Source organism: Mus caroli, unplaced genomic scaffold (genome assembly GCF_978045245.1).
Source record: "Mus caroli unplaced genomic scaffold, Mus_caroli_1 scaffold_2, whole genome shotgun sequence".
NCBI lineage: Eukaryota > Metazoa > Chordata > Mammalia > Rodentia > Muridae > Mus > Mus caroli.
The window spans coordinates 153,054,349-153,077,940 of record NW_028227257.1 but is presented as its reverse complement, the minus strand read 5'-3'; the positions used below and the strand labels follow the sequence as shown (position 1 = coordinate 153,077,940).

The following is a 23,592-nucleotide window of genomic DNA, read 5'->3' as shown; positions in this document are numbered from 1 at the left end:
TCTACAAAGTGAGTTCCAGGACAGCCAGGGCTATACAGAGAAACCCTGTGTCAAAAAACCAAAACCAAAAAAAAAGAGTTCATGAAGCTGCCAGGCAGTAGTGATGGAAGCCTTTACTCCCAGCACTCGGGAGGCAGAGGCAGGCAGATCTCCAAGTTCAAGTAGGCCAGCCTGGTCTACAGAGTGAGTTCCAGGACAACCAGAGCTACATAGAGAAACAAAAACCAAACCAAACCAAACCAAACCAAACCAAACCAAACAAAAAAAAAGTTCGTAAAGCAAATCCAGGAGATTAAGTGGCTTTGTCCATGCACCCTCTTCTATGTGAGGTTGTGGAAGTAGAACCTGCAGCTGAGGACTGCCAGGTCTGCTCACTTTACAGCAGGAGAAACTGAGGCTGCCACAGGCTTCCTCAAGCATCACTTGGAAATCAGGGGGCTCTGGGCTCAGCGAAGGCTCCTGGGATTGTTCTGCTCAGACACTGTAGCCTATTTTCTGCAGAGTGGCTTTTGGCTTTTTGGCTTTTGGTGAATCTATTCAGGAACAAGAGTCCTTCTGCATGTCATTGAGAACTCATTGTAAGTACAGACACTACCCCCTACCCCCCATCCACCAGCTACACATTCCAAGCCTCCCCGGGGATGCTTGAAACCACAGTTGTAGATAGAGAAGCCTGGGTGTGCTGCCTTTGTTCCTGTGTATACATACCTGTGGCAAGCTTTCATTCACAGAGTGGGCACAGTTCCAGATGAACAACTGGTCTTTCATATTTGTAACATTGTAACAGTATGTTATAGTAAACGTTATTTTAAACGTCTGAATTTTTTTTTCTGGACCTTCCCATGTCACCTGTGGGGACGGAGACTCTCACTGTCGCTGTGTTAACTGGTTGGATCTGGGCTGCTTCCAGCTGCGGGCTGTTGGGAATAGAGCTTGGGTGAACATCTCTCCAGAAGATCCCTTCAGACTCGGATTGTTTCCTTAGGGTGATTTCTGAGACACTTACTCACATGCCAAAACACAGGAAGAGTAGAGCCCTGTAGTTTTCCCATTCCATTCCTGCCTCAGTGGGTAATTACCACCTAGCTACCACATCCTGGGTGGCGTGCTCCTCAGGTGTCAAGGTAGACCTCACCTATAAAATGGGTGAGTGTGGGGGCATTCAATCCACCACCAAGATATAATGCGCTTCTGCTTCTGGAGAGGCAGCAGGGGACTTTTACTTAAAGTTTGAGACCCAGCTTGGCCCTTTCTTGCACCTGTGACACATGCTAGGTCCCTTAGGCCTTGAGGTGAACGTGAGTGTTTCCCAGTGTAGGGAATGTGACAAGTACTTCCAAGTCTGGGATCAACATGAGTGGCTGAACTGTCAGGAATAAGAACAGCACATCTATGCTCTATGCTTCCTAGCTGTCCTTCCATTAGTCAGAAATCATGATGGAACCTTTAGAACCCAGTAGACACCTAACAGATACGAACCATACTCCGATTCTCTTCTTCCCTTTCTGGATGTCTGTATTTGCCAAGTCCTAGCTGGGGCCCAGCGAGCAAGCACACCGCATTCTGCTGGTGTCAGGGTCTTCTCCCTGCCAGGCGTCCCTCCGGTTGACGGTGGGAAATGCATCACAGCTCGGGGCATCTGTAAGGTAGTGGAATGGGCTGGGTGCTGCTGAGTATCAGGAGAGGGACCAGCCTGAGCTGGAAGAAGATGGGCATCATGAAAGGCCTCTCAGCATCCTTCTTAGGAAGACATTGCCCAGAATGCTAACGACATGCAGCCCAGGAGGGCTGGCTGCAGCTCCCGAGCCTGCAGAGTGATGCAGAGTCCCTTACGTTCTCTTCTTGGGAATAAGACCTTGAGGGCCAGTGTGGTTTACTCACGAGAGGGGGTAGTGTTCAGCCATGGCATGCGCTTGTGGAAGGAAGGAGTCTCTTTCTCGCTCCTCAGCCTTGGGGTCATTTCTGTCCCCCACAGAGCTGGCCCTGAGCATTAGAAATGGAAAAATGCTTTCTGGTCCTGGGGTGTGGTGTGAGATGTTTGTCCAAGGGTCAGAGTGACCGATGCATGGTTTTGCATCATGCAATTGGATTAGATCATTTTGGAGTCATGGAGATAATCAAATAGAGGGACAGAAAGGACTGGTAGAAAGGTATCCATCTACTTGCTGTTGTAACCAGTAAGCAAACAGCTGGAAACAAGCCACGGTCTCTACACAGAACCAGCAAAATGCCTCCCAATAGGGTGCATGCAGTCTATGATCGGACAGCAGCACCATTCCGACCTGCGAATGGAGGATGTGCTGGTTAACATCTGTAACCTGAAGTGTATCCCACTTACCTTCCTTCTCAGCTTGCTCTCTTCTCAGCAGTTAATAGGCGGTAAACCATCTTCAGGGGCCAATTCCCTTCTGTTTCTAAAGCTGTTTCTTCTAACGAGAATTAAAGGCAATGCCAGCTTGCTGCCTGTGCTGGGAGGGGCTAGCGGCTAACAGACACATTTGCCTTTTGTCCACATTTCATCTAAAAGGGCAAGGGTGAGGCAGACCCAGGACTCGCCAAGTGGCCCTGGGCAGACTTACGATGTAGGGTGGCCACCTTCAAGTGCCAGTATCTTGTGATGTGTACACAGCCCTGAGAATTGAAGACATGGTTTTGATTTAGAAAGACCAGTTGAAAATTGCCCACTGTCGAGGCAAAGACAAATGGGCACTGGGCCCATCTTGCTGTTGGGGGTAGGCACGAAGAGAAAATGAGTATTTATCTATAGAGTGTTGCTTGCTGTTGGGCACTAACTGGCACTCGCTGTCTGTTTAATATGCTATAAAAAGCAACATGTTAATATGGAAACATTAAAAGCTACCAAGAAGTAGAGAAGAAACAAAAAACATCATAATTCCTTACTTGTTTCAGTTAATGGTGATGGCAGTTGGCAGTGATGATGGCTTTGGTGATGGTGGTGATGATGGTGATACTGGAGGTGATGTGGTGGTGGTGATAATGTAGATGGCAGTGATGGTGACAATGGTAGTGATGGTGGTAGTCATAATGGTGGTGAGGATAATGACTAATGATGGTGGTGTGATGATGGTGAAGATGGTAGTGTTGGGGGTGGTGATGGTGCTGATAGTGGTAGTGATGATAGTGAAGATGGTGATGTTGGTAGCCATGGTGATGATGATGGTGGTGACAATGTTGGTTTCTATAAATTCTAGTCAAGCACACTACTAAATGAATACCTTCATATATTTGCTTTTTCCTATTTATCTGTGCCTTTATAGACAAGGGTGAGATTACATGTACTTTGTACAAGTGTTTTAAATAGAAATTCTGATGAGCAAATCTCAGTAAGTATGGGATAAAGAGGATTATCCTGATAGAAGTCCTGTTTGTAAAATCTGTGCAGCTCAAGAAGCAGGGTGAGCCACATGCTCTTCATTTAATATCAAGTGGAAATCCTTGCCAATGCAATAAGGCAGGAAAAGGAAACAAAAGGCTTATAGATTGTAAAGAAAGAGGGAGACTGTCTTTACTTGTAGATGATGTTTGTCTACGGAAAAACCCGTAGACAAAATCTACAAAGCAGCTTCAAAAGCTAATAATATCATTTAGGACGGTAATAGAGTATGAAACCAATAAAAAGTCAGTTGTGCTTTTAGACAGAAGTAACAAACACCCAGAAATGGGAAACTTAAAAGCATTACAATAGCGTCAACGTGGAATTCTTGAACTTAATAGAATAAAGCAAAACATGTGGGTCTGTATAACAAGTATTACAGACTATCACTTAGCAAAATAAAAATTGTAAGCACACTGAGCTATACCAAGCTCACAGATCAAGACTCAAATCATAAGGGCATCCTGAACTTTCTGTGTATATGTAGTGTGTGTGTGTGTGCATGCTTGTATGTGGCGGCCGGAGACTGATGTTGGTGTCTTCTTCCACTGCTGTGTTTTACTTCTGTGACAGACTCTCTCATTGAACATAGAGCTCATCACCTCAGGAGGCCACCTAGCTCCAGGAACCTGCCTGCCTGTCTGCTCCCCGGCCAAGCGCCCCCCACCCCCACCCCCTGCCACACACCAGCCCTGCAGTTACAGGCACACATCACTAGCCATGCCAGGCTTTTATGTGGGTTTTGGGGATCTGAGCTCAAGGCCTCATACTTGTGAGACAGGGACTTTACTAACATCTCGCCAGATTCTGTGTTAGAGGACTCATGCAGTGTCAGTGTAAGGCAGTGGTTCTCAGCCTTCCTAAAGCTGTGGCCCTTTATACAGAGTCTCATGTTGTGGTGACCCCCAATCATAAAGTTACTTTTGTTGCTACTTCATAACTGTAATTTTGCTAGTTATGGATCATTATGTAAATATATGATATGCAAGATATCTGATATGCCATCCCCCAAAGGGGTCACAAGCCATAGCTTGAGAACAGCTAGCTCAAGGCTTGTCATCTGTAGTGATCAAGACTGCAATGGTGACATAAAGGCACAGACTCATGGATAGGACAAAGTAGATGGGTAGTATGTGCACACACACACACACACACACACACACAGATAGACACAGACAGATACATACACACGTACACACACACATATACATGAATACACACACATGAACACACACATGTATGCACGCCTACACACATGTACACACATGCATACACAAATATGCACACACACATACACATATGTACACATACACACTCACATGCATACACACATGTGCACACACATGATTGTGCAGCACATACACTCAGGCATGATCATTTGATATTTGCTTGCTTCTTTGTTTTGAGACAGGGTCTCACTGAGTAGCTTTGTCTGGCCTTAAACTCAGAGATCTACCTGCCTCTGCCTCCATCATGCCTGGAAAGATCATTTGTTTTGATCAAGGCATTAGTGGTGGAAGATAGTCCTTATCAACAACTTGTGTCCAAAAATCCTGGATGTACAATTACAAAGGCATAAACCTTGACTCTCACTTTGATATACAACAGTTAGGACTTAGATCAGTTTTGCACTTGAGTTAGGAAAGAATTCTAACCTGGGGAACCCACAGAAGCAGGTAGAAAGCCAGTGTGTCTCCATTGAAGCACATGGTCTCACACTTTTCAGAAAATGAAGAGATAGTTGCAATAAGGTATTTGCAGAACACATATTGATACAGAATTTGCATCTGGAATCTAGAAAGCACAGTCACAGTGAAACCCAGAAAGAACATGAGCCAGTTTCAAACAAGATGTCTCATGAAAGATGAGAGGATATCCAGGACACATCTGAAAACATGCTTGCTTTCCAGTCATCAGGGAGTTACAAGTTGAGCCCATGAGATGAAACCCCTTACTGCATATGGGAGGATATACAGTGGTGTGTGCATGCATGTGTGTGTGTTTGTGTGAGTGTGTGAGAACATGTGTGTGCATGCATGAGTGTGTGTGCATGAGTGTGTGCTTGTGTGCGAATGTATGTGTGCATGTATGCATGTGTGTATGTGTGTGCAAGAGCATGTGTGCACACACATGAGTGCATATGTGTGCATCTATATGTGTGTATGTGTGTGTGCCCCTTGCACATGTGCCTGTATGCGCATGTGCAGATGCAGGTTCAGATGTGTGATGACCCTGTTTGTGTTCCTCTACTCTAGGGTGACATGCCTGCCCAGGGCAGAGGGCAGAACCTGCATTGGAGGTGTTCAGTCCCTGCTTGTAGACTGACACCCTGTCCCCAGTGGACCAAGAATCACCATCCATGCTACTTGCGCCATGTCAAATAGACACAAAAGGGTCTGATTTAATTGGAGCATACCTATTCATTAGTGACATTGAACATTAGTTGTTTGCTTGTCTTCCCTCCTTTTTAATCACAAGGTGTCCCCTGGGGATTTCTATCACAAATATACCTCCTTGCTTTTCACTAGCTCCCTGTGATGCTTACTCTGACGCCGATGGCAAACCCCGTGTTCTGGTCTCTTATTCTGCATGTGGGCCCACTTTGGGGGGCATGGCTTGCTAGGATGACTTGATCTCCGTGTATAGCTCAGGACCAGCAGCGCAATGGCTTTGGGCCCAGGGCTCAGGACTTGGGGCTCAGCTCCTAAGCTGGCTTTCCAGAGTGGGTAGTGAGTGAGGCCTGGCTCATGGTTAGGGGCCTGAGTGACTCCTTCCCTGGGACCTTCTCATCAGGATACTCTGGGTTTCTCCAGCCTGACATCTGCAGAGGCAGGTCCTGTGGCTTTTAAAGCCAAGGTTGCAGAATTAGCAGTGTGTCCCTTGGTCACATGCATTTCTCACCTTCCAGAGAGCCCACCTCTGTTAGAGGGATTGTACCATTTGACAGACTCTTGTATTAAAGAGCTATGCCTGGTTTTAAATACCCACACTTAAATATATTTTGAGCTCTTTTTAAAAAATAGATTGTATAAGGTTTACACTGATACAGACATGGCTCTTCAGAGATAGATGCTGGTGATTAGCAAGCACACATCTGTCCAATGTTGGATCCATCCCAGGCTATTGACCCCTGGGGTCATTTGTTCTGGACTGGGGGTGAGTTCAGAGTTTATTGATTTCTGTTACCTAGTTTAACTTAGTTTAACACAGGGTGCTGCATGCTTTCAGTGTTTCTGAACATGGTTATGGTCACTTAGCAGTGTGTTCTGGCCACCTTGCCATGTGAGGCTGTGTAGGTTGAACAATCCCACTCCATCTTCGCAGTGAGCTAGACAGGGACAGCTTTTTTGGATCCAACCAGCTCCCTTCTGATGGGCATAGACCTTGCTTTTATCTCACAAGCAATCCTGCACACCTAGGCACAATACAACCCTTTCTATACAATCTACCCCAAAGAGCAGATGCCAGGCTAATGTGGCCTGGCCTCGGTATTCTCACCAAGATCCTGTAGGTACCCTTCCCACTCAAGGTTTCTTCCACTCTAGTGATTGCTGTTAGCACCCAGCACACGAACCTCTTTTATTTGTTGGATGGTTCATTTGTTCATTGGTTAGTTAGTTCATTGGTTAGTTGGTTCAGTGGCTAGTTAGTTTGTTCATTGATTGATGAGCTGGTTCATTGGCTCATTGATTAAATGGCTGGTGAGTTTATTCATCAGTTAGTTGGTGTGTGTGTACATTGGTTGGTTAGTTTTATTCCTTGATTTGTTAGTTGATTAATTTGTTCATTGGTTAGTTGGTTGATTTCTTTTTCCCTAATGGTTACTTGCTGGATACCTCATTTGTTCATTGGCTACTTGGTGGGTGACTCATTTGTTCATTGGTTAATTAGTGGGTGGCTCATTTGTTCATTGGTTAGTTAGTGGGTGGCTCACTTGTTCATTGGTTAGCTAGTGGGTGGCTTATTTGTTCATTGGTTAGCTAGTGGGTGGCTTATTTGTTTATTGGCTTGTTAGTGGGTGATTTTTTGGTTAGTTTCTGGGTCCATGGACCTTATCAGCACAAAAAAAAATGGTGCCCTCACTGCTGTGTGCCTTGAAAACTCTGGCAGAACATCCAGGGAGGCTTTGTGTCCCTGGTGGTGACAGGCCATCCATCTGGAAATGCTTGGGACAGGACAGCTTTGACCTTGTCTGACTCCAGAATGAATCAGAGGTGGCATGGTCCTTCAGCATGCTATGATATAGCAGCTGCTCATGGAACATTGCTGAGGAAAGACAGCCTGGAGCTGCTCTGCAATTGTCAGTGACCCTATGGGCAGTGGGACCCTGAGAGGGCCTGACTTGCAACTGGCAAGTTATATAATCATCATGGCCATATAGATGCTGAACCTGGACCAGTCCACTCCCTGAGCCTTCCCAGGAGTTGGTATGGCTCTATAAACCACACTCACTCAAATGCAGCCAACCCCATGTGCATAATCTGTCTCCTGGCATCTTCCTCCACTTCCTACAGAACAATGAGGTAAAACTATCTTTGAGGAAGCAGAATGAACCACTTGGTCCCTTACTCAGCTCACTGGTCAGGTCCTACAATGAGCAGAGTCTTCTGGCAGTGCCCATATTCAAGGAGCCTGGCATTCAGTCTGTCCCTCTGACAGTTGGCAGTTGGCTGTAGGCATGGTGTCCTTGACACAAGTTCCATTCTGTTGTGGTCATAATTCTTTGATAAAGGATAGGTCTATTAATCACCATACATGAAGAACTGCAGTGATCGTCCAAAAGGAGAAAAAGATGCTGAGCAGATTTGGGAGAAGTAGATACATCTTCTCTTCCTGCTGCTGCCTGGTGTGAGGCACTCCTGTGCCTACCACAATGTTCATGTGGCCTCAGAGTCTGCATGGTGGCATCTGCTGATTCCCAAGTAACACTGCATCTTCCTCTCTACTCTTCATGGCTTGGCTCAGGCCTCCTTGCAGGAGTCCTTTGCATGATGTCTCTGCCCCTCCACTCATGGAGTCCTTACTGTTGGCTTGGCTCTATTTTGAGTAACAGTATGTGTGTATTATGGGTGATCTTTGTATCTGGTTATCAACATGTGTACTTGGGGATTGCATTAGGGAGAATTGCAGGCACATGTGTCTGAGCCTTTCTGAAGGTGTCTCAGCCCTTGTCTGGGGTCTGTGTACAAAGTAATTCAAAGGTGCCACGTGTCTAGACCTCAGGCCAGCTTTCAGGAGAGGTGAGAGATGGGCAGTCACAGAATGAAGGAGAGAAGCCTTGGGGCACTGGTACCCTCTATAATAATTTGTTCCCAAGCAGAGGGACAGACTCCTCCTTTCCCTTATCCAGATTTTCCATAAAACTGCTGATCTAGGACACAGTGGTCAGTAGCTTCCTGGAACCCATCATAGCTTTCTGCCAGGAATGAAGAAGTGCCTTTGAGATGAAAGAGAAAAAGCCAAGTGGTCAGAGATGTGTGCCCAGTCCAGCCATGGAGCAGGGCAGGGCACTCAGGAACATATTGATGGTCTTTGCTGGGGTTAGATATGGGTAATGATGACTTATGTGGCCCTTCTTGAGTTACTTCATTTCCTGGGGAAGTAATTTCATTTTAGTCTTTCCATTCATGCTATATCCTCTTGTATATATATATTCCTTCTTCTAACCTATGCCATTATCCATGGTTTGTCCATCTATCCATCCACCCACCCACCCACCCACTCATCTACCCATCCATCCATCCATCCATCCATCCATCCATCCATCCATCCATCCACCCATCTGTCCGTCCAACCATCTGTCTGCCTGTCTATCCATGCATGCATGCATCCATCCATCTATCCACCCACCCATCCACCCATCTATAAATCCATCCATCCATCCACCCACCCATCCTTTATTGATCTTCCCATCTATTCACAAAGCCATTCTTCAGCCACCCCTTTTTTTCCTTTCATCACTCATCCATAGTTCTCTATCTGCTCTTCCATCCTGAGGTTGACGGAACTTACAGCTGTGGGCTTTGCAAACAAGTGACCTGTCTTTCCAGGGTGCTTTCAGGATCTGGAACGCTAGATCAGGACAGTTTTTCTGCCCACAGCATGGCCTTCTGAGACTCTGACAGCTCTACCCATCCTCCCTGGAGCGACCGCGTCCTGTCCTTTGACCCTGTCCAGTACTCTCCTGCATGGATACCTGTGAGGGGCAGGGACTCAGTGCTTCTCCTTGCTCTGAGATCATACATCTCCTCTGGGAGCATCCTACCAGCCTCCTGTCCATGATGTAGAGGGAAGAATGAAGGCTTTAGATCCCAGTATAGAGTTGGTTGGAGTCTGGCCAGCCCCTAGGTATCTTCCTCAGTATTTTGGTCAGATTTCCTCTTGAAGGGCAGGCTCTGAAGATTGTGAGAGTGAGGGGTTTGGGGTTGGGAGGTACACAGTACAGAGCCTCTGTCATTCCTCCCCGAGACAGGACTGTTGCACGTGCTTATAGCCCCAGTGGGTATAACCCTTGCTTGGGGAAATCTCTGTAGGCAGAGATGACAACCTGTTGGGCCTAAGTGGCTGCTTGTACACTAATGCATGTGTTATGAGACACCTGCTGCTCCCCTCTGCCGTTCAGAGAGCGTTTGCACACTGTCTTCTGCCAGTCCTCAACAGGGGTTTCCTCTCGCACCTCATTTCTTGCTATGTTGTGGATTTCTGGACTGTCTACCACTACCACCATGTGGGTCTATAGGGCTCATCCCTCTCGACACAGTTCAGGACAGTAAAATGAACCTGGCAATTGTTGGGAAGGAAATACTGGGCATTCTGGGTGAAGGAACAGAGCTGTGCATAATAGAACAATGTACAGCAGGCCCCAGCTTTCACCCTCCATGCATATACCCTCCCATCCACCCCACCCCCACCCCCTATGCATATCTCCCCCCACTCCCATCCACCCGCATAACCTCCATGTGTGCTCTCTTGGGCAGAGCCCTGCTGCCTAGGGAACCCTGGGGTTCCATAGAAAGGATCAGGGATATGACTGCTGGGTGGGTGGTCCTGAATCTGTGTAGAGGGAAATTCCAGAGACAGAATTGACTTCCAGTTCCCACTCTGTGAAGAGACACCTCTGCCTTTGGTTGCCCAAGATCTCCTTCAGTTCTAGTTAGTCCTTCCTCATGTCTTACCCTCAACCCCATACTGTGATGTCAAGTCTGGCTGACCATGCCCTTCTTTTTGTTCCATCTCTGATCCCTCCCCCCTTGTTGCTGGGACTGTCACCCCATACTTTGTATACTTTATAGTCCCTGCCTTCTGCCCTGAGGGGCTAGTGGGAAGTGTCCACTAGGTGGTGCCATGGTAGAGCATGCTGATCAGGTAGGCAGAGCAAGCCCTTCCAGGTGCAGGCTCCTACAAGGTTGGCACTTCATGCTCATAACTGCTCATCCCTGGCCAGTTCCCACAGCTGGGGGACATGTGGAGGGGACAAAACAGGTTCCCAGGAGTCTGGCTACACCCAGCCCCACACTGCTGAATCTGCTGTGTCTTGGTGTCTGTCACAGGTGTGCAGATGGTCCTGTGGCAGTCTGGGGCTAAGTGGGGAAGGTTCTCGTGCTGTGTGCTGTTCAAACTAAGCGTGCCCTTGGATGGGTCATGGTGGGTCCACAAGGTTGTGGCTGTGATGTGGAGATAAGCCAGCCAGCTCAGGCTTCCTGGGTGAGGAACGGGCTGTGGTGGCAAGCTGAGGACCCCGTGCCTGGAGAAAATAGAAGCTATAAATTACATTTTTTGGGGAGGTGAAGGGACCCATGTTTATGGTAGAGGTGAACCTGGCAAGGGATCTGAGGTCAGGACACCAACAGCCAGAGGCCTGGGGAGAGCAGGGACAGAAGAGGTCCTGGCTAGCTCCAAAGGCCAGCACCGCCTGCCTGCAGCCCTGGCCACGCCCTCCCTTGTCCCCAGTGTTAGTCACTGGAGAAGAATTTCATCAGGGCCTCCAAGGCACCCTCTTTGTTTTCCAGCCCCCTGGTTGACCTTGGATGAGGCCACTGCCCTCAGGGAGGGCTGGTGGAAGGACCTGGGCAGACCCTCAGGGGCTGCCATGTCTTTAGGTGTGGCTCTCAGTCCTTTACTAAAACTGGCTTTTTGCTCTAGGAAGCCAAGGGGGAAGAGAGGCAGGCAAGAGAGTGGGAGATTGGCCACCCCAGCCTATGAAGGCTGCTGCCCTGTGTATGTGGGTAGGTCAGGGGCGAGAGGCTGGGCAGCAGCGTGCTGTGTAATGTTGGTATGCTGGCTGTAGCTCTCTGAGCTTCGTGTGGTTTCTTTAGGACAGACGCTGTTCGTCCAGCCCTTGTTGCTGACCCTTTGGCCCTTCTGTCTGTGAACTTACAGAGTTGAACCCGGGTGGTCGGTTGTCTAGAAGGTCCACACGTTCTTCTCTTGAAGATGAAGATGTTGACCTCGGAGTTTGCAACACAAAACAAAACACCTCACTGTCTGTTTCTCTGTTGGTCTGTCTGTCTGTCCTTCTGTACCTAACCCTGTCTTTCTCAGTCATTCTTCTTCTTATGTCCCTCAGTCGCTGTATATTTATTTTCTCCAAGGCTCAGCATCAGAAGAAGGTGGTCCACAGTTTCTCCTTGCAGGCGCGATGCGGGGAAAGCCTGGTGTCTGAGGCAGGCTTTGGATTGGGGGGGGCAGCATGGGAAGAGGCCTGCTTGACTGTAAGGTGGTAACATACGGGCTAGAGCTCGGGCTCAGATGACTAAGTCACAGTACCCCCTCAACCCTGGTGAGATACCAGTCATCAGGGAGTGGCCAGTGGGGCTGAGGCTGTGTTGGGGATTCTGGGATAGTGACTTCCCTGTGAGTGTACAGAGGCCACATGAATCCCCATGGAACTCCTTGGGGAGAGAGCTCTGCCAGACGTATGTCAGGAGGTAGATGGGCTGGAGGCCTTCTGATCCCAGCAAGTGCTTAAAATGTGCAGTTTACTGAGTGTGTGTGTGTGTGTGTGTGTGTGTGTGTGCCTAATTGGAGCAAAGGGTTGTATCACCCAAATCTGTTGGGTCAGGAGTGTGACTGCTTCCGACTGCTTCCTTTCTACAACACCCAAGCTCATAGCTCAGTCTCTCAGCTCGCAGCTGCTCTGAGAATGGAGCCCGGAGAGAGATGGAGCACGGCAGCCAAGGTGAAGTGAATTTCATTCATGAAAGCAGAGCAGGAGAGCTGACCTTATTCACCTTTGAACTGCCAGGGGCTCATTTAGTCACTCAACAAACGCAAGGAAGTGCTGCCTATGCTCTGCCCCTGCCCAGCACAGGACAGGGTGCTCTGCCCTTCTTGATTCTTTTGGTGCCCAACCCCAGTGGGGTAGGGTACATGATGAATCTGAGAGCTGTTTCATGAAGTCCTCCTATCAGGACTTCGCCTCTCTGCAGTCCTCCTATCAGGACTTTCCTCTCTGCTGTTGCCTGTGAATGTTGTTGCCCCAGGCCTCCTGTTTGAGATCTGTGCTTGACCAGGGTCCTTTCTGAGTGTTTGCATTCCCTGGGCTGGTCAGCGCTGAGGTGGCAGAAAGCCTGGGATTGTAGATTCTATTCTGAAGACATGTCGTGAGTGGCTCCAGATGGTGATCCAGGCCTCACTGGCCTTCCCAAGAGCAGGCTGTCTTTTGCAGTGTTGGCACTGTGGGCTGGGATGTGTTCCTTTGCCAGTGGCTCCGGTCCACGAGTTAGGCTGCTGAACATGGGACTGGCTCTCCTCTACTGCAGGCTGGTGTCATCACAGATGTCCTTTTCTGTGTCTGAGCAGGAGGCAGGAGTGTTTAGATGCTAGCTATGACCAGCTATGACCAGAACAATTTCTGCTCCTTCTGAAAGCAGACACCTTGTTCCATCTGCTCTTAAAGCCTGAGGCCTCCTGGTGTTAGACTGTGGCATGCTCCTCCAGGACCTTGCCACAAGCTGTCTGCCTTTTTGGTCCTTCTGAGAGGAGTGTAGACAGAGCCAGGGTCTGCAGCCTCACGTGCCAGCAGCAAGGTTTTAGTTGTCTATCTCTACGTAACAGGTCGGGAGAGCCTATGTGATGAGACTGCTCACGCATGTTCCTCCAAGGTGAGTGAAGCTTGCGCATAGCTGGGTGGCAGGCTGTCTGAGGGAGGACAAGCTGTCTGGGGAGCAGAGCCAGTTGGAGTTAGAAGTCCTGAGGCAACTATGGAGCTCTCACACTGAGGCTGCTATTCACGGGACAGGGCCACTGCTGCAGATGTATGGAAACCAGGGCTCTTAGTGGCATGACTGCCTCACCATGGGCATGGTCCAGGAGCTTACTACAACTTGTGGTCCACTCTAGGATAATCACTGACTGGTAGATTCTGGCTTGCTGCAATACTTTTATCGCAAAGACCTCTAGGAAACATAGTTTTAGTCTCCCAGCTTGTGGAACAGGACTCTCTGGGAGGAGGCTGGGTCTAGCTGAAGTGAACAGATAAAGCCAGGCATTCCTCTCTCTCTCTGGAACCTGATCTGTTCATAGGTGGAACACCCGGGGAAGAGCAAGGGAGTACTTGCGTGCAAACCATTTGGAGGTGGTCTCATTTGCAGCAGGTAGTGACTGGTCTCTGAATTCTTCAGGGTCACTCGAGTGCCTCTTACTTTGAGGCAAAGGCCTCTTGTCGGGAGCAAAGGCCATGGATGCAATACCATGTGTGTGCTCCTCCAGTCTGCAGGACTCCGATGAGTCCTGAGAGCACTGTGAATAGCATGTTCCTTCCAGAGGACCCTGTACTTAAGCTATGGAGTTCTGGGGATTGCTCACTGGCAGGCTCCCAGTGGCTTCGGTGGCTTCTCTAATGGGCCTCAGCTGGCATGATCTTCCCTTGGGGCTGTGGTAATCCTGATTTTTAGGCACATCTACCTGTGTCAATAGCCCCTGCCACTTCAGAGTGGAGGTGCTCAGCCTGGGTGAGACATTGGCTTGAAGGGCAGATAAGACGTCTTGTGTGGAAGGGAAGAGTTTTCCAGTTGCCTGTGTGCTGGACACTACTCTAGTGCTCCCCACACCGTGTTTAAGACTAAATATATCTTGCTCTCTGGCACAAAAAAGCCCTGGCCAGCGGGAAGGTTGGCACTGGGCCTAGGAGAGGTCTGATGGCCTTTTAAACTGGTAGCGATACAGGTCTGCAAACATCCTCGTCAGACTCCTGTGAAACCGCTCTCTGCTTCGACAATGGGGAAAGCAGGCTTCGGCCTGGTCTGGGAAGAGCATCATCGTATAGATGCAGTGATGTAGGGCCAGGAAACGCTGCTGGGATCTCCATCTCTTCCCCAGGCCACTGCCAGCCTTAGAGCTGAGTTTCCGAGAGGACCCAGGCTTCGGTGCTATGTTGTTCTGGCCAGGTATGCTGACAGTTGGCACGGCCATCTTCCCACAGCTGTGTCCAGGCCTGGGACTGTGCCACACAGCTCTGCCAACACACTCAGCATTGCCTGTGATGTTCACTAAACAAGAGCTCAGTGAAGACTTGGTCATCACATAGAGTACCTGGGGGGTGCCACAGATACACAAATAACTGGACACTGGGTGGTTACCTAGGAGCTGCCAGGATTCTGAAATGGGTTGAGGCTATCCTGGGTCAATAGTGGGCCATCCGTCCACACTGTGCCCTGCTGTCCTTCATAATGATTTCCTGTAGGGATGGGGAGCCCTTCTCTGGTGTCAGGAAGTTGGCACAGACCTGGCCACTTAGGTTGCCTTGGATCGCAGGTTAACAGGAGTCAGGCTCGAGACTCAGTGGCTGCTGTTGGAGGATTCCTCACCCTGAGGAAGCTTGCATGATCATTCTTCTTTAACACCTTCTTAAAAACAAACAGTTCACCTGTCCTCCCGGGGAATCCCACAGCAGCATCCACTTGGGGAGGAAGGTGAATTGAGTTTGAGAGGAATAGTCAAGAGATGAGCCTCCTGTGGTCGTCAGATGTGGGTGCTGAGTTTTTAGCAGGTTATGTTGTATTCTGATATGGACAAGCCTGAGAAAGAACATATGGGCATGTATATGATAGCTTCAGGCGTAGCTGGATCCAGGTGCCCATTTAGCACTGCGAGAGTTGGCCTATGCATGCACTAGATTCCCTTGAGATAGTTGCCCTCTTTGACTTCATCTTCTGTGTATGTAGCCCACAGAAGAGCTTTTTCCTAGACAAAGCCACAGGATGGTGCGACACTGGTTCAGTCTGGTCATGTGTCAGGGGCTTCACATCCTGTGGGTAGCACTTTGGAATTTATTCTCTGCCTGACATCCAAGAGCCTCCTATTTGATGTAACTCAAACGGAACATACATAAACAGGAAAACAAACAGTCTGGGGCAGGCATGTGTGGACTCAAAGGCCTCTAGATGTAAGGAAAGAGGGCTTTGTCAGGGGGGCATGTTTTGTGTTTGGGGATGTTCTAGCTTCATTTCTGTCTCTGGACAAAATATCCCAACAAAAAGAAACTTAGAGACGAAAGCAGTTTATTTCAGCTTAGAATTCCAGGTTACAGCTCACTGTTGTGGGGAAGTCAAGGCAGGGACTTCAAACATCTGGTTACATCACATCCAGAATCAAGAGCAGAGGGAAATGAATGGACACACACTCACCTGCTTGCTTATGTTCAGCTTGATTGCCTCACTGTTATTATTCACAACCCCATGCCTAGGGAATGGTGCCGCCTGTAGTGGGCTGAGTCTTCCCATATTAGTTAATTAAAGAACTACCCCTCATAGACATGCCCACGGGCCAACTCAGTATAAACAGTTCCTCACTGAATCACTCTTACAAGGTCAAGTTGACACAGCTAATCAATGCAGGGGCAACTGTTGAGTTCTTGAGGAAGCGCCTGCACTTCAGAGATCAGAGGGTCAAACTTCTGCTGTCCTCTGAGTGGCTCCCAAAGGATGGAGAGTCAGACTCTTTCCTAAAGGGATCTAAGGTCCCTGCAAGCATTCTCCTGACCTGGGTATTCAGGCCTAAATCTTTTGATAGCAGACAGAAATCGGATATTTGCTATAAGCTGTTGTGGGAACATGGGGGACGAAATGACATCAAAGACAGTGCAGAGACTAGAGGTTGCTTGGCAATTTCTTAAGCTGTCAATCACTCCAATGTTGGAAACAGCCCTGTAGAGATTTCTGGAGCTATTGAGGCTTCCTGGCTGCGTCCAGGTGACAGACCTATCTCCAGTGCTGCTGAGAAGAAATGGGTAAGAAGGGGAGATTGTGTGACTCAGGCAAGTGAGGATGTGGAGTAAGAAGTCCCTGCAGTTTGTAAAACAAGGAAGTTTGGGGGCTTTCAGAGGGTGTAGATGAGGCCAGGCTCTGACCTGGGCAGCTAGTTGGAGATAGAGCCACTTCTAAGACGTGTCCCAACTGAGCAAGCCCTCAGCCTCTTCTGAGCACCAGATGTTTGCTGGTTTCAGTTGTCTAAGATTCACCTTCTCTTTGGGGGTGCCCCTCAGTTGTGTCCATCTTGGGGCTGACATAGCTTCTCTGTCTTTGCAGCTCAGCCAGCAGATCTTCTGGAGATGCTAGATTTCCACAATTTGCCCTCAGGGGTGACGAAAACCACAGGTTTCTGTGCTACTCGAAGATCTTCCAGCGAGCCGGATGTTGCCTACCGAGTCTCTAAAGATGCACAGCTCAGCATGCCCACCAAGCAGCTGTACCCTGGTAAGAGGTGCCTCATTCCTGTTCTGGGTGGCAGAGTGCTGGGGACTTCAGGCTTCCAGCCAGGGCCAAAGAGGAAGCCGGAGTGGGTGTGCTTTGTGTGAGTCTTCCTCATTATAGTGAAACCAACACCCGCTCACCACTTGTGTGTGCGCAAGGCCTTGTCTGTGCTAAATGGGATACAAGAAGGCATGTTTACATTAATGACAGACCACCATGAGAAAGGGCAGAAAGGAGGTGGATGCCCCCCCGGGGAGGTGAGATGAAGCGAGATCTCAGGTCATGGGGAAGAAAGGCTTATACTGGGGAACATAATCCTAACTGGCCAGTGACATTAAGAGACACAAGTCCAGAACCCTGGCTGGCAGCGAGCTTGAGAGATTCTTAATGAGCATCTGCTGCCAGGTGCCAGACATCTACTTTTAATTATGTATCCAGAGGGAGCCACCACGTTGGACAGAGGTGTGCATCTAAGTGATTCACCCACAAGGAGAGTTAGCTCCTGTCTACCACATCTACTGGTACTAAGTGCCCTGGGTTTATTCAGTGTGGGCAGGTGACAGATTCTTCTTCCCCTGCCTCAGGAGGGCCTGCCAGCTTAGCCTGAGGGGCCCTGACTCTGTTGACCTGAGTAAGAGGTCGGCCAGCCAGACACTCCCCTTCTGCGATTAGAAGTCTGCATTCAATCTTTTGTGGTCTGGATATGACCGCAACATTGAACCAGAATTGGGCAGTTTTAGCAACCTGTGCTGTCCCTCATGTCTCCACCGTGTCCATGGATGATGCTTTTGCCCCCCAACCCCCACCCTCGCGTTGTCACTTTTGGTCTTCTGTCAGGGTCTGTCCTCCACTCAGCATTGCTCTGGAGTCATTGTGACTTTACAGCTGAGGAGGAAGCTGGGTGCTTTGGTCCAAGGTGTCATTTTGGATGGGTGGGCCCTGTGCACCATGCACCTTCCTTGCAGCCACAGGGGAAGCAGCCTGGGGTCTCCAAGGAGCACACCTTTAGTGCAGAATCACCCTGGCTCACAGATGCCCCTCTAATTCTTCTGTAAAGATAGATGTCCCACCATGACCCTTTCTAAACTGGAACCTCACCCTTCTATGTGAGGGACTGCAGGAATGGATTCTATGCTTTGTTTTTGGAGAAAACATATTTGGGGAGTGGGGGAGGTCATCTTGAGAACACTCAGTCTCATCTGTTTTCAGAGAGTTGTAATTTTTCTGTCTTGTGGCCCAAGAGTTAGAATTCCCAAATTGGAGCCATGGAGACCTGGGCCCAGGCTGGAAGGGTCTGCTAGTCAGGGACAGAGGGCTGTGGGTGATGATGAAGCTGATATGGGGATGGCTGCAGAAAAGAAAGGCTCCCAGCCCAAGGAGCTATACATAGCTCACTGATGCTTGTCTCCTTACCACTGCCACCCAAGACAAGAGGGCTAGCCGAGCAGGTAGCTAGAATCCCCATCTGTCACTCTCTTCTCCCTGGGTTGGCTTATGGTAAGAATTCTCACAGGATCAGGTAGCTGAGCCCAGGAAATGGAGTGGATTCCCAAGTCACATGATAGGGGATATTTTTTGTGGTTGTTGACTAGTTTGTTGATATTTTGTTTTTTAGACGGAATCTCATGTAGGCTGAGGCTGGCCTTGAACTTGCCAAGCAGTTACGGAGACCTTGAACTCCCAGTCTTCCTGCTGCCACCTCCCAAGCAGTGGGATGACAGGCACAGTGCCTGTCTTCAGCCTGCTCGTGTCCTCTTGCCTTAGACTTGCCAGTGTGCAGGGTGAACCGTGGGCCTTTACTGTATTTATTTTTGGCACGGTCCCAGCTGTTCTAGACTAGCCTTAGATTTTGCTTTACAGTTAAGGATGACCTTGAACTTCCAATTATCTTGAATCCACCTTTTTTTTTTTTTTGCCCTAAGAATGCAGGCATGCATCAGTATGAAGTTTATGTGGTTTTGGCGATCAAGCTCAGAGCTCCATATGGGTTCAGGAAGTACTCTGATAACTGAGTCCCAGCCCCAGTCCTGGGAAGGTTTTGTTTTTGTTTTCAACTGTCCTCAAATTAGTAACTTGATTAGATATTTAGACTTGCTGTAGCTAGGGTGTGGGGGACACCGGGCCATTCACTGATTGTCTTGACAGTGGCCAGTGCAGCCAAGGTGGCTTCGGAGTCTCTGCAGAGGAGTCTCTGTGGTGTCATCTCCTCAGGTCCCATGGGTCAGTCTGGAAAAGCTGTTCCAGGGTCAGCATTATCCATCATCTGGTGTCTGAGGCTGTATACCTCAGAGTAGGTGATTGACCCTGGAAAATCCTGGAAGGTACTGCAGGCTTTCTGATTGACAAGTGCTTGGGAAACAGGTCAGACCTTGTGGGAGGTCTTCCACAGGACTCACGTGGCTACATGCCAGCCATCACAGCAGCCTAGGTAAGAATGAGGGTGGCTGCTAGCTACTGTGTGCCTTCTTCCAGAGTGCAGGAGCTCCTTGGCTGCACCAGGGTGGGGAGGCTGTCTGTGGTAGCTGCACTAGGAGGCCTGAGGGCTCCAGGCAACCGCAGCAAGACTGGATTGGGTAGAGCATGAATAGATGTCTGGAATTGTCTTAGTGCTTGCTCAATGACGCCCTTGGTTATGGGCTGATCTCCCGAGACAGCCTTATCCTAGTGAGCAGCATAATCTTTCCTTCTTGGGCTGTGTGGATCTGGGTCTTTAGATGGCTGGGCTAGCTTGTTCATGGCATAAGGTCTGGCCATTCTCCCCCACAGGGTAGGCACCATATCTAAAAGAAAATAGCAGGCCATGCATGAAGGTGGTCCTGGACTTTCCCTGTATACAGCTTTACTGCTCCTATGTCTACCCAGCTAGCACCAGCTGCTTGTAATGGTCTCCTGACTGACACTAAGGCCTGACCCCTGGCCTCACCTTGTGTGTGGAGAACCAGTCCCCACCATTCTTCCACTGAGGACTGGTCTTCCCTCTGCTCTCCTCAGCATCCTTCTCTGAGGAGGTATCTGAGATTTCTGGCTCACTCAGGACTAGACAGGATGGATTGTCGGGGAGCTCTTCTCCTTATCCCCCCATTTCCAGGGCTCCATCTTTACTCCAGGATCCTAAGTCTTCAGCTGGCTCCAGGAGCAGCCCCTGACCAGCTACCCCTATTGCTCCCTCCTATCCTCACCGACCAGAGGCCCTGGGTCCGACCAGTCCACTGCAGACCACAGGATAAATTACATCTTGGAATGCTGGCCCTAGACAAAGGTCATGCATGGGAAGCAGGGTGCGGCTGCCTGAGCTGGACCATGGGATATAGGGCCCTAGGATGGTGTGAGAATACAGCAGCAGGTCAGAGGTACTGCATTCCTTCAGTGAGCAGAACTGTGTCTTCTCTGAGAGGCTGTGGCCATCCTGCCCATATAGTAGTATGTGAGATTCTCTGGAAGAGTCAATTCCATGGCAGCTGCATTTATTAGCTGCCTACTGTATCCCTGCCGTGGACCGGGGCCTTTGGGTGCTGGTGGGAAGAGGGAGGATACCCCATGAGGGAAGCTGCTGGCCCTCCACTGTGGTGGCTTTTCTGAGTGAGATCAGTCAGGAGGCACCAGACTGCACATGCACTTCTCCAGACTACCCGGAAGCTTGGCGTACAGTGTCAGCTCCTGTTGTAGTGAAGAGAGACCTTCTTAAAGGGACTATAAATCCATTGTTATTTTGCTAGGAGAGAGATTAATGTTCAACATAATTCATCTTTTCCAAGTTTTGTCTGAGCTGAGAAAATTTGTTACCATAGTGATTTTAAACATTGAGGAGGGGCATTTTAATGAGCTGGGAGAGACGGGCTGGCTGCCCTCCACCATAGATCATGATGGAGGAAGAGGACTCTCTCATGTGCCATGCGTCTCATCCTTTCAGTCAATGACACAGAGTCAGGGTGGGCACAGAGACTGGATAATGACCGCATGGTCCACCCTGAATGCAGACAGTGACCTCGCAGCTGCTGTAGGGTCCGCTCTGGTGTCCACGTCCTACAGGTACAGCACCCAGCCACTGGCATGGCTAACTGGGGCCTTCAACTGGGTAGGCACAGCAGTCCTCAGTGCCCATCAACACCAGTGAAGGTGGAGACCTCTGTTTTCCTTCACACCCCTGCCTAGTAGAGGGTGCAGTGTGATACCCAGGGTGACAAGACAGTGCGGGCTCGCATGTCCCCTTCCAAGAAGCCTCCCGTCTGGAAGTTGAAGGCAGGCTAAGCAGGTCCCCCAGTGGAGTCCTTTTCCCCACAACTACCTCAAGCAGGTGCATGGCCATCATTACCAGCTATCAGAGCAGCCTGAAATTGTCACCCTGAGCCCAGGGGAGCTGGTGCTGCCCAGCACACAAACAGGCCCCTGCACACCCAGCCTCTTTGGGCTCCTGACTTGGGCTAGGACACATGACTATCCCACGTCAGAGTCTGAGGTCCCCTTGACGAGAGGTCGTGACCCTATGGGATGGTCTTCCACTGGCTTCCTATCCCACCATACCCTGTGCCACCCCTGGGATCTGCAGTTTCCCTGTCAGACTCGACCACAGCCTCCATTAGCTCTCTCTGCCTGTGCCCTACATCAGAAACGGGAGGGAAGAGCAGTCAAGTCGTTATGCCCTGTTTGTGCCCCAGCCCCCAGCCCCCAACCCCAGATCTAGGACATCTTGATTTTCCCTAGCCTGGTACCTGCAGCCTGCAGTTCCAACAATAGAGGGCACCCTTGGATAGCTTTGCAAGGAAACTGTGACAAAGCCTGCTACAGCAGTGACTAGTGGCCTCCTGGGCCAATTGGCTGACCTTGTTCCAACTCTAAAGGAGAAAATGGAATAGCCAGACGCTCCTGTCTCGTCCCAGCCCGTAACTCAGACTCCCAGCATCTACAGAGGAAACAGTGTGGCTTGATGGTACCTCACCATCCGGTGCTTCGTCAGTCTGTTCCTGCCAGATACCTTGCTGGGTGTTACCCATTGAGGGATCTGAGAAGTGCCCTATCCATGGGTGGGGGAAGGAAGGAATATTTCTAGATCGCTTTCCTTCACATTAAGTGACTGTGTGGCTTACATCCTATCAGACCCAGGCAGTTGGTGGCAAAACTTCAATCATAGGAGGATAGTTGACATTTCCATCAGGCTCCATGGGGAGGGGGCAGCCAAGGGCTCACTGAGCTCCAGCTGAGGGTGGGTTTAGGTGCTCTTAGGGCTAGGAGTGGGTTTAGGTACTCAAAAAAAGGGAACTTCCTGTTTTGAAAGGGACAGGCTTTCCTGTTCAACATATTTGTTTTTCTTAAAATTTTAAATTGGGAGTATTTTTAAAATTTGTTTCTGATTTTTCTTTGATGAGCTTATTGACAAGGAATTCTCAGACCACGTGAGTCAAGACGTGCTCAGGCCTGTCTCCCACTCCCCTCTCCTCCACTCCTCACATCCCCCGTGATTGACACTGGATGAGGCACACAGTGTATTTAGCCTTTGATGCAGCTGGAGACTCAGAGGTCCTCCCCTTAAGCTGCTGAGTCCAGTGGGTCCCGAGTAGGACTCATAAGCAGATGCACAGAGGTGCAGCTCGGAGCCAAGGAGAGGGTGTTGTGGGGTCCTCACCGGAAGGGCCTTCCTAGAGAAACTTGTGTTTCGATTGTGCCTTGAACGGACAGCTTGAACCCTGGTGGTGGAGGAGGCGGTAGAGGTTTGATTTTAGGGCGGATAAGCGGAAGAGGAGTGCCGCCTACAGCAGAGTTTGCCAGAAGAGTCTCAGCTTGCCATAGCTGGCCAGGGTCTGGGTTCTCCTATGGCCTTCTCATCCTGTCCTCTGTTCCAGAGTCCGGTTTTCCCGAGGACTTCTCCATCCTGACAACCGTGAAAGCCAAGAAAGGCAGCCAGGCCTTCCTCGTCTCCATTTACAATGAGCAGGGCATCCAGCAGTTGGGGCTGGAGCTGGGCCGCTCCCCTGTCTTCCTCTATGAGGACCACACGGGGAAGCCCGGGCCTGAAGAGTACCCTCTCTTCCCTGGCATCAACTTGTCCGATGGCAAGTAAGTATCCCACCGAGGGAGGGGATGGAGCTGCTGGCCAGATAGAGTGCGGCGGCGGCAGCTAGCCCGGTAGTAGATGGTTTATGATGCTCACCTGAAGGGTACCAGGTGGTGGGGCGCTGGACATGGCGTTCAAAGGCTTGGGCTCGTTTCTTCTCTTCTCTAAAACTTCAGGGGACCTTTGCTATTCCCTAGCCCTGCTGTCCTATAAAATGCGCCATGTGTGCCCTGTGCTGGCCCTAGATCAGAAGGGGCAGAGGACATGGCCTTGCTCACCTGTTCCCAGAGGGACCTCCTTTTTGGATTGGACAGTGTCTGTGTGAGTGAGGGAAGACAAAGACCTATGTTCGGAATCCTGCTGGCGGCATCCATAAGGCAGCCCTGGGGACCACAGGCTATGGCTTCTGGGTTTTCTAGCAAGACTCTGTATCAAGCCATCACATCTAGCCCACAGTT

At 49.7% G+C, this 23,592-nt stretch overlaps 1 protein-coding gene across 2 annotated transcripts in view; it reads left to right on the top strand.

The window, feature by feature from the left end:
- Positions 1–23,592, top strand: part of Col5a1 (collagen type V alpha 1 chain) — a 151,573-nt gene that overhangs the window by 18,257 nt on the left and 109,724 nt on the right. For both annotated transcript variants that reach the window (XM_021182371.3, XM_021182365.3), the window contains exons 2-3: positions 16,921–17,088; positions 22,923–23,136. In XM_021182371.3, coding sequence (XP_021038030.1) covers positions 16,921–17,088; positions 22,923–23,136 — 382 coding nt within the window. The remainder of the gene's footprint in view (positions 1–16,920; positions 17,089–22,922; positions 23,137–23,592) is intronic.